The 11,305-nt window shown below is 35.6% G+C and overlaps 1 protein-coding gene across 1 annotated transcript in view; it reads right to left on the reverse strand.

Moving 5' to 3' along the window:
- Utp20 (UTP20 small subunit processome component) overlaps positions 1–10,942 on the reverse strand; it is a 95,206-nt gene extending 84,264 nt beyond the window's left edge. The window contains exons 1-10 of the mRNA XM_026397192.2: positions 10,747–10,942; positions 9,771–9,851; positions 6,393–6,459; positions 6,158–6,290; positions 5,504–5,692; positions 2,810–2,891; positions 1,983–2,120; positions 1,321–1,476; positions 457–603; positions 244–378 (exon numbers count right to left, since the gene is read on the reverse strand). Of these exons, the coding sequence (XP_026252977.2) occupies positions 244–378; positions 457–603; positions 1,321–1,476; positions 1,983–2,120; positions 2,810–2,891; positions 5,504–5,692; positions 6,158–6,290; positions 6,393–6,459; positions 9,771–9,851; positions 10,747–10,791 (1,173 nt within the window). The 5' untranslated portion in view covers positions 10,792–10,942. The remainder of the gene's footprint in view (positions 1–243; positions 379–456; positions 604–1,320; positions 1,477–1,982; positions 2,121–2,809; positions 2,892–5,503; positions 5,693–6,157; positions 6,291–6,392; positions 6,460–9,770; positions 9,852–10,746) is intronic.
- Between the last annotated feature and the right edge of the window lie 363 nt (positions 10,943–11,305).

Below are 11,305 nucleotides of genomic sequence, written 5' to 3' on the forward strand. Positions count from 1 at the left end.
GGTTATCCCTGGAACACCTAGTTCACACATAGTAAGTTATCCATGTTCACTAAATATTTGCTCTAGAGATTTAGCTTTTACCCCACTTTATTTCCATTACAGCATACAACACGTCTTCTTAACAAGATTATAAATTCCTTGAGGACAGAGCCTTTGTCAAGCTTCATTTGTATTCCCCAGCAGGCTTACTCGATGCCAAACATATTATTAACTACTCAATTAATATTTGTTGAAATAAATTACTTTTTCTAAAGTTTCTCTGATGAGGGTCTCCGGCAAGGAAACATTTTCACCGAGAATCAAAGCAGAAATTACATCCAAGAGAGTTTCCCAGCAAGATGTGGAGAGATTGGGTATTTGTAATGTTTCAGACAGTACCTGCAAAGATAAAAGAAAAACAATGTAAAATCCACTTTTAATCAACAAGCTTTTAAACATATTAAGTTGAGAACTCACCTTACACACATCAGTAGGTTCAGTTACCTTTGATCCATTACCATGTTTCACAAGTATCAGATATATTTCTAATAACCTTTTAATCTGTTCAGAACTTTCATAACAGTTCTTTTTTGTTACTTTGTTATGTAGATCCAGGAGTGATTCCTGCAAACAATGGATTTAACAGAGAAAATAACTGAAAGATACTAAACTCAATTTTTCATCCAATAATGAAAATGTTGTGACTTATTTGAACTTTTTCATTCTTTTGCTTTGGAAAGAAAAGACACTTATGGGGATACACTAGATAATGAGAGCTACCATTTACTGAATGATCAATTCTTAATTCTTTGAAGTAATTAGCATTTTCACAGCAACCCTGAAGTAAAGAATATTGACATCATCCTTACTAATCACATGAGACTGAGGAATAGAGATTTAAATTAACTTCCCCAAATTACACTAGTAGTAAGTGGTGGAGCCAAGATTTAAACAGACAGTGTGGATCCAGAGCCTCTCTCTTTTTTTTTTTAGGGGGCGGGGGGGGGGGTACCAGAGATTGAAGCCAGGTATCACTGGGCTACATCTCTAGAACTTTTTAATTATTTTTATTTTGAGATGGATCCCACTAAGTTGCCGAGGTTGGCTTTGAATCCTCCTGCATCAATCTCCCAAGCAGCTGGGTTACAGGTGTGTCCAAAGGTTCTTGTAACACTATACATCACTGTATCTCAAGACATCATATCAAATAAAAAGAGTACTAAGGGTAATGGAAAGGAAAATCTTAAAATGTATGTAGAAGAGTGCTCTGATAGACTCAGAACAACAAAAAAAAACTCAACACTTCTTATTATATACCCATCTTTAAAACTTAGAACTCACTTGCAAACAGTCAAAAAATGTACCAAAATGTTCCTTGTAGATGTGGAATACAGTGGATTTGGCCATGTTTTTGAGTGTTTCTCCAACTAAAATCCATGGTAATTGAGTTTCTGTTTCAGTAACTGGTCCTAGTTTTTGCAAAATTAGTTTCACTGCCTGTAGTAAAACAAGAACAATTTAAATTATTTTAAGTATTAAACTGTGATTTACCATTCTAAATTAGCTACCTTAAAAATCTGTTCAAGAATTACCAAGGATATGGGAGCTTTGATGGTTAACTGTGTCCCAAGGAATTCCCAACCTAGGGTGGGGAATTTTACTGTACAACTGACCCTCTCTACCTACTTGTGCCCATTGATATCTGGGTTATTACCTCCTACTATCCACAATGAAGAAGATAGAAATGACTCTGAAAGTAAACATACCCAGGGCTGATGTGTCAGAAAGCATTCTACTCTCAAGTATAACTAATTAGAACCAAAAAAAGTACCTAGGGCCTACAGCAGGAAGCAATGTTATTAATCCTCTAATTTTCCCACTTAGTGCTTTGTATTTGTTCTAGGTTACCTATCCTTCTGCCATAACATTTGCCTAATTCTTCTCTATTTTTCTCTTTAATCCTTTTACATAGACCCCACCCACAACTTCCCATCATTAATTACCTGGCTTGTACAGGAGTGAAACATATTTCTAACTCCTTTGCACATTTCAAAGAGCAACTGCCCAACACCCTCCACTTTTTCTGGATGGTCATTAAAATCAAGAAACATTAAATTGAAAAGTGCATTTTTATCAGAGACCTAAAATATAAAATGAAAAAGTATATTTTCAACAAAAATACATTCAAATGAAGAAATCTTACTTCCTATTCTACATATTCTTATTTAAACATACTTAGCAAACAAACATTTGTAATGTTCTTGAGTTACTACAATAGTGTACTCTCATTTGTACAATCACATAGAGGAGTGATGAATTCACTAGTATGATAGGAAGATACCTACAAAAAAACTACATAAGGCAACATTTTATAATTTAAAACAAATCATATATTTGTATTTTATGAGTGTGGAAGAAATGTGATACCTATTTTTTTGTTGTTGTTGTTACAAAACCAGTCTAAAATTTACTAGGGAAATTTTTAGACAAACACAAATCACACTACGCCTCCATTTTTCAAGGAAACTGTTACAGAACTTCCTGTTCATCTTACTGTGAATGTATTACGGATTTGAATTTGAAAATACTTTTGAAATATACACACAGAAAGTTACCAAAAACCTAAATAACAAGAGTGACCCCAAATTACATCAAATTAATTAGTGAGCAAAGACTAAACTTTACAGAGATATAGTCAAAATAGTATCAGGTTTGTCTACGTATTTTAAAAAGTTAGTCCATAATAGCCATATTTTTACAAAGTGTCTACTTCTGGTCATCAGATTCTTGATGATCAACTAGCAGCAAATATATAAAACATCAAACTAACCTTTCTCATCAAAAATGTAAAGCTTTCAGCAGCAAAATTTCTTATGTGTAGTTTTTTATGAGCCAGGAGTGTACTATACATGCTATAAATGAGAAAAATAAGATAATTTATTAACCATATGACTCTAATAAAGATATACTACATGTCAGCAATAAAACTAACACTGTGCTAAGCATGCGAGGAATATCTAAGAGGTATAACACAAGTTTAACATCTTAATTACTTAATTACATGTCAAACGCAAGACTTGAGAGTCCCACATTCAGTGGTGCTGGTCTTATAGCAAAGACTCCATGAAAAGCTAAAACTAGCAGTGAGTTCTGAATGACAGAAATTCTGTAGGGAATGTTAGGATAAACAGAAGAATAAAGACAGAACAGGCAGCATTGATTATGGTCAAGAAATAATAAGGAGGCTATTCTGTCTCAAAGAGAAAGAATGTTGGGCTGGGGATGTGGCTCAAGCGGTAGCGCGCTCGCCTGGCATGCGTGCGGCCCGGGTTCGATCCTCAGCACCACACACCAACAAAGATGTTGTGTCCGCTGAGAACTAAAAAATAAAAAATATTAAAAATTCTCTCTCTCTCTCTCTCTCTCTCTCTCCCTCTCTCCCTCTCTCTCTCTCTCTCTCCCTCTCCCTCTCCCCTCTCTCACTCTCTCTTTAAAAAAAAAAAAAAAGAGGAAGAATGTTGGTGGTGAGATGCAGAGGCTGGGGGAGAATAAAGGTGAGAGGCTGAAAAAAGCTGCAGAAAAAGTTACTCACGTAAACAGATAGCTGTGAACACCAAGCAGATTAATTTTAACTCTAACTTACCTCTACGCAAGAACTTACTCTGTGTTACTTTCATTTAATCAGCACAAGAACTCTTTGAGATGAGTACTATTATTACTCTCATTCTACAGATAATGAAACTGAGACACAAAGACTAAGTTACCTGCTGAAGGTCACATATCCATGCAGCTATAACAAATTACTTACATAAATTGGCCTCTCTAATATGGAAGATAATGGAATACGAATTTCTCTCTCATTTTGGCCATATTCCTAGTTCCCAACAACTTCTTACTCACAGCAGGTACTAATAAATAATGGCTAAATAACAAATACTTTCAGAAAGATTAATTTGGGAGCAAGAGAAAGGATAAAATAAAGGGGAGGGGGGAGAGACAGGTAATCCACTTGGAAAGCTGATAACATCAGGCAAACTTGGGCTGATGATAGAGGAAGATGGTAAAGGATAGACCCAAGAGACATTAAAGTATCTGCTGCAATGAAATAAAAAATCTTACAGTAGTCCACAAGACCCACCATGAACTGGCCCCCATCTACTAGTACTCTGACATCACCTAATTGCTCTTATTATTATTCATGTTCTTCATTGAACATGCCAGGCATGTACCTCAGATGTTTCTCCCCCATTAAAATGTCTTGGTAAGAAGAGGGATTTTCATGTTTTATTTGTGACCATATCTCAAGTGCCTTCCAAGCAGAGAGCATGCAGTAAATACTCAGAGTACATGTGTACATAACAGCATCTTAGAGTCCTTGAAGATGACTGTGTCAAATATGCTTTCAAGGTGTGATACAGGAAGACTGTCAGTATAACTGATAAAAAAAGAAAAAAGGGCAGCCAAATGGGACTTGGTACAAGGTATGCCCTTAGTTCATATTTATGAGCACACGAATAAATAAAAGGTAAGAAAAGATGGTGTGAACAGAGATGTGTTAAAAACCTGGTTTTAACAATATTCAAGTAAAAATATCCAGGCCATTGAAGATGTCACACACTGAAAGCAAATAAATTTAGAATTAAAGAACTTTTCTTAGGAGACATAAAAGTGATAGTTTTTATGACAGCTGAAGTTATAAAACCAAATAAACTATACTCCCCTAAAAACCTCATAGGTTGTTAATGACACAATCTTGGCTTTTAATCATTTTATTCAAAGCTTCATAGAGAAATAGTCAAGAGTAGAAAAATACTTCTTTCTCATCCTTTGTTCAAAGTTCCTAAAAGAAAAGGGTGGGCAGGTAAAGGGGGTGGCACAAAACCACTGTTCTACTTTCTGATAGCGGGTAAACAGTTGACCGCTGATCTTAAGTATTCCTGTGGCGATTACCACGTTGAAACAATCAGGAGACCAAATCCCATCAAATACCAAATTTAAACAGATAATAATCTTTCCTTAAAATGCTACCATGGAAGTCATTCTCCTTCCCTGTCTACATAAGCTCAAAAATACTGGGTATCTCTTTTAGCTTAGTAAGCATAATGGTAGCTGGGTAAATAAGTGTTTAAGACAGGATTCTTAAAGAGTTCATGGGTTTAAAGGAAACAGCACTATACTACAAATAGTTAAAATGAAAGCTGTGTAATATAAATGATAATAAACAAATGCTTTCACTTCTGGTAAAGGTGCCTGGGAATATTTGTGGAAGTTATGAAATCCAAGTTAGGTTTGGATGACTGGGTATAATTTCAATAGTTGTAGATGAGAGAAGGTTAGGTCAATATAAACAAGATACATTCAACGCAGATTGCTAGACTAGATAATGAGTCACTCTGGCTGGCAAATCAACTCTATATAAGGAAATAATTAGGAATCAAGCTGCAAAGGTAGTTTAGAGTCAGGAAGCGGCCAGACAGAAGAGAAATATAAATAAAAAAACATACTGGAGAGAGAAAAGGGTCACCTGTATATATTGGACATGTCCTTCACCATCAATCTCCACAGATACTTGTAAAGATATGACAGTGAGGTAAAAGCCCATTCTAATAATTCGGTGTCCTGGGTCTCTAGGATGGATGTGATGGTCAGGAAAAAATCTTGAAAGTGTGGATAGAAATCCATCTGCAGATCTCGTGCCAACTGTACAACCAAACTGGATTTTAAAAAGAAGAAACTGATTATGTAGTTTTTTTTTTTTAAATAAAGGTTATAAATCTATATGATGATAGATTACCTATGATCATCAGATTAATTAATTCAAAATACTTCTAAATCAAGTCTTAAGAGATACAAAATTCTTCAGATCTTAAAGTGTTCAACAAAAAAATCAGGTCAGAAGGTACATTTCTTCAAGGCTGTAGTTACCTGCTTCCATAGTATATATTAAAAAAAAAAAAAAATGGGGTTCTTTTAGGAGTACATGACAAATGCAAAATTACACACCTAGGATTCTGTTTAATGATAATGCACATTTTCCTGATATTCTGATCTAACAGGAAAGGTAAATTCTTCTTGTTTCTAAATTACAAATATCTGATCCAAGGCATGTGCAGCTATAAAACACAATCTTTCTTAAAAGTTAAAAAAATATCAAATTTTCTCTCAAGATGTTACTTACTCCAAAAGGGGTTGGTAGGCAAAACTGTTCTTAATTTGCAGGTGAGTCTTCAAACTCTGAACGATTTCATTTTGATGATAGACCAACTGATTAAATGATTGGCATTTGCCAATAACTTCTTTGTAAAATTTGCCTGGGTGAAAAAAAGAGAAAGGAATGTGTTCTGCTTTCTATCACATTATTATTTAGCTGTTTTGAACATATAAAGTACAAATTAAAACAAAATTTAAAATACCGAAATGTTCCGTAAGATTTAATTCTCTCCATTTCAGCAGACCCTCAAAGAAGTAGGTTTCAACCTCCTGCCAAGATTAAAGCAGTCCATTAATCAGACAAGTACAAGAAAACTATGACAAAGTTTAACAATAATAATAATGATAATAATATTAATATGTTAGGACAATAACTAAGAGTTTAAAGTCTTTTTTAGTTGTTTTTGAAAAGTATGTTAACTAACACTTTAAAAAGCAATTAGAAATGATAGTATCAACAGATAATTTATAAAAACAAAGTTTTAGGCTGGAAATGTAAATCAGTAGCACAATGTTTGCCTTCCATGCACAAGGCCCTGGGTTTAATCACCAAAATATAAAAGTAAAATAAAAACAATGTTTTGTTGATTTGGTTGTATTGAATGATTCTCTAAAGCCCACAAAATAGTCACATAGAAAAAAATTCTTTTCTATTTTATTTTTTTGCAAGTTTAGACACAGAAAAAAAAAAGTGCTGATTCTTTACAGTTCTTTCATGGTGATTTTGGAAATAACTGCTACAACTTTATGGCAAAGCTATCTGGCATTTCTATTAAAATTAAAAATAGATTTACCCTTTGATCTAGCAACTCTATAGTTTTTTGAAACAAAAAACTGCAAACATAGAAGTACAAAAACGTATATCCGGTTCTACTATAGTGGAAACAAAACAGCCTAAAAATCCAACAATAGGAAAACTGTTGGAATAACTATAGTCTAAATATAGTAAAATATATTATGTGGCTATTGAAAAAGAAGTTCAATCCCCAGCATTAAAAAACAAAACAAAACAAACAAAACCCCACTATATTTTATATTAAACTAGGAGGATATTGAATGTTGATATACTCCCAAAGTGACAAAAGCCAAGTTACATAGTGAAATATACGTTGGGATCTAATTTTTACAAAACAAAAACCTCTGTAAATGTTGGCGTATGTTTATATGAGTATGAGAGAAAACTGTGGAAGAATACACATATACTGAACCATTAATGATGATTTCCTTAGCAATAAGGAGAACTGTCTTTTTTCTAAGTTCACAACATGTTGGTTATCTCATTAACACAGTATATATTATTTTGTTCTTTGAAAGATAAAGCCAATAAGTAAATTATTACCATGCATGTGTATATATGCACATGCACATACACACATACATATACAGAGAGAAAGACAGAGACAGAAAATACCTAGGCACATACCTGAACAACATGCCAAAAAAATTTTTTTTCAGGGCTGGGGCTGTGGCTCAGTGGTAGAGCACTTGCCTAGCATGTGTGAGGCAATGGGATTGATTCTCAGCATCACAGATAAATAAATAAAATAAAGGATCACTGACAACTAAAAAAATATTTTAAAAAAAATTTTTCCATTAAATTGTGTTTTGAAAATTTTAAAAGATAAAAATGAGATAAAATAAAAATAAACAAGGAGAATATAGGAAAAAGAAAATCCCATTAAATTTTATTTAGCACCCCTAAGGTAGAAGAAAAATAAACATTACAGTTTAAAATCTAAATGAAAAAGATATTTCTAGCATTCCATACTTACTGACACATGTCAGACACTTATGACATACCACATCCCTGCTCCTCCCACCAAGAGATGGAGTCTATTTCCTAATCCCATGAATCTGGCCTGGCCTCAAGACTTGCTCTGGTCAATAAAATTCAATCGAAGAGACACTGTGATACCAAAAGCAAGGCTTTATGCTTCTACTTTTACTCTCTTGGAAAGATTCTCCATCATAAAAAGAAGACTAGTCTATTGGAGAAAAAGAGGCATGAGGAGAATCAAGACCAACAAGCCCCAGCCAGCTGCCAATCATGTGACTGAGGCCATTCTAGACCACCCAGCCCAGGTCCTATCCCATGCTCTCTAAATTAACATTCTACCCCTTAGTACTTTTGAACTTTTCTATGGCTTAAACTATAAGCCATCTACTGAATGTCAAATCTAATTCTACCTCTGAAATCACCTATTCTCGAGATCCATATACCCAAATATCTTTCGAATAGTATCATTTTCATGTCCATAGGTACTGAATATCAAATTCTACTAGTCTCAAATGCAACAAATTATCTTCTCTCCAAAACTCATGCTCCTCTTCCTACAACTCTATCTTGATAAGTGACATCCTCAATCACCCAGTTATAAGAACCAAAACCTTTAACACCATTCTCCTCCTTCCTGCATATCCAGTAGGTCATACTTCCTTAGTATCTTTGGAATTCTTCCCTTCTCTCCATCTTGACTGGAACTACCCCATAATAATTTCTTACTTCAAATGACTACCAGATCCTTACAACTGGTTGCTCTGACTCAAGACCCATTCTTTCCTCTACACTAAAAACAGATCAAAAACTTAAAGCTTGATTCACGTCTCTCACTCCCACAGCTTCAAGAAAAATCTGAACTTAGAATGGCATATGAAATTCTTTCTTTGTGTTGCCTTAAATGTGACATGCATTTCCTAGCCTCTGTTCCTTTATGTAGGCTTCTCCCTCAGCCTGGAATAGCGCTCCCTGTTCTGCTTGCCATGCCAAAATCTATACAAATAATGAAATTCAATTCAAGTAGCATCTTGTCTAGATCACCTCTTTGACACTCCATTCTATACCTCCAAAGCATTTAGGGTACTCTGTCTTCACTATGAGTTCCCAAAGCATTATGTGCTTACCTAGGTAACATGATTTAACACACTGAACCTATACAGAAGAGACAATGCTTTTAAAGACACAGTGAGTAGACTTTGACTAGAGCCAAATGAAGAATAAAAACTAAAGTTGAATTCTCAAGTTAAAGGCATGTTATACAAGACCTTAAAAGGTTAGTCAGTGGAGGAATAATGAATTGATACAGTAAAATGAGGAAGATTTCTGTCCAAAGGGATGACATAGGTAGAATGTGATTAGAACTGGAAAATCCTGTAGTCTAAACCCCCCCAATTTTTTTTTTAATAGAGGAAACTAAGCCCCAGAAAAGTGATTCATCAAAATCACTTTAAAATAATACAAACATGCAGCAGTGTCAGAATGCACAAGAGAAAGGAAAAGGCTTGAATCACAAAAGCCAGTTGATTATCAAGTCAAATCAACTGCCTTTATAGCATCATTCAACAGAACTTTCTGCAAGGATGGAAAGAAATGTTCCCTATCTATACTTGTCCAATATGGTAACAACTAGACATGTATGGCTAGTATGGCTTCTGTGTTAGACAGCACAGGTCTAATGCATTTCATGCTCATGTAAGAATAGTTTGAAAAAGAAATCACTTTTATTAATAGAGAAAACTGAAAAAAAAATACAGGAAAAGCATCACAAATACTTTAAGACTTTCTAATATCACATTTTTCTTACCTCCTTATAACTTGCTGTTCTATCGATACGGTGAATAATATCAATATTCACATTCCCCAATCGTTCAGCAAATGTAAGAAACTGGGGAGGGAAAGCATATTTAAGATACATTATCATTTAGTACTTATAGCATTTTGAATATCTGAGTGCTATATAATAATCATATGTGGGCAATTTTCTTATGAAACAAACAAAAAAAAGTGTAAAGGTTCAAAAACCCTTATGTGCAATCATTACAAATAAATGTATGCTTTGCTTGGCATTTCAGACTTGTGTTTTCTATCAATCATAAACTACATAAATGAATTTTAAACTAAAAGAAAGCATCACTGATGAAACACAAGGGTAAGTATAAAAACAATTGAATGGCACAAGACTTTAAACAAAGACACTGCATTACTATTGGAGGATAATTAATTTTTCTGTATATTTGCATTAAGTTCTTCCAGCTATGTTATTTCAAATAAGATTTCCATACTAGACTGGTAAACCTACGTAAACGCTGAAGATTAGATTATCTGGATTTATTAGTTTCACACCACTACACAAGCGCAGGGACCCAGCTAAGTTTTTGCAATAAGAGTGATTTTTAAACCTGCAATAAGAGTGGTTTTTAAACCTGGAAACAAATTGCCAGGAAGCACCCAGAAAAAGAGCTACAGTAGCCATTAACTGGAAGTCACTTATCTTCTCCCGCTTGTTTTTTAAAGATAAAAAATCAAGGGAGATTCTGGGATAATAAATTTCACTCTAGACTGAAAGGTATCCGGGACGGCCCAAATCTCACAAGCTATCAGCGAAAGCTTGAAAACTTTCCCTCTCCACTTTTACTACACCCGGAATCTTCCACTTTCGCCAGAGCCTCCTGACAAGTGTCCCACTCTCTGCCCAGACTCTGCAGCCCCAAGAGTTCTGTGCCAGTCTTAAGCTGAGGCAGGAGGTACCCGTGGCTCCCGGCCCAAGCACTCGCGCTCACCCGGTAGGTGTTCTCGGTCTTGTGGGAAATGGGTTTTATCTTCATGGCTGAAGAGGGGCAGCGGCACGGAGGACCTCAGAAAGGGTCGAAGAGCTACAAGCGATCGCTGCCAGGACAAAGTAGCTCGCGTGCGGTACTCTCCGAGTCTCAGTAGCCCAGTCTTTCTCACGTGCGGATGGAGCCCCAGGGCAGCGCCATGTTGGAAGCGGGGAGGAGCCTGAGCTGGTCACGTGGGCGGAAGAAGCGTCGGAGCAGGCGCACTCTCACGGGTCGGAAGCGGGCGAGGGGCGGGGCCGCTTTGTCCTGGCTGGCACATGGCTGCGGTGTTTTTTTCTCTTGATTAGCAGGATAAATGTTTTTATTATAAAAGAAAACATGCGTGGTGCTTGGGACGTAGCTCAGTGCTAGAGCACTGCCCTGAGTTCGATCCCAGCACCCTCTAAAGCAAAAAAAACAACTAAGTTTGTCATCATTAGCAGCTAACATTAGCTGCTTCTCACTATTACCCTGCACCGTGCAAAAGCTCTTTCCATTCATAATTTCACAGTAAAGCTGATTG

This window comes from Urocitellus parryii, chromosome 5 (assembly GCF_045843805.1).
Source record: "Urocitellus parryii isolate mUroPar1 chromosome 5, mUroPar1.hap1, whole genome shotgun sequence".
In the NCBI taxonomy this organism is placed as follows: Eukaryota; Metazoa; Chordata; class Mammalia; order Rodentia; family Sciuridae; genus Urocitellus; species Urocitellus parryii.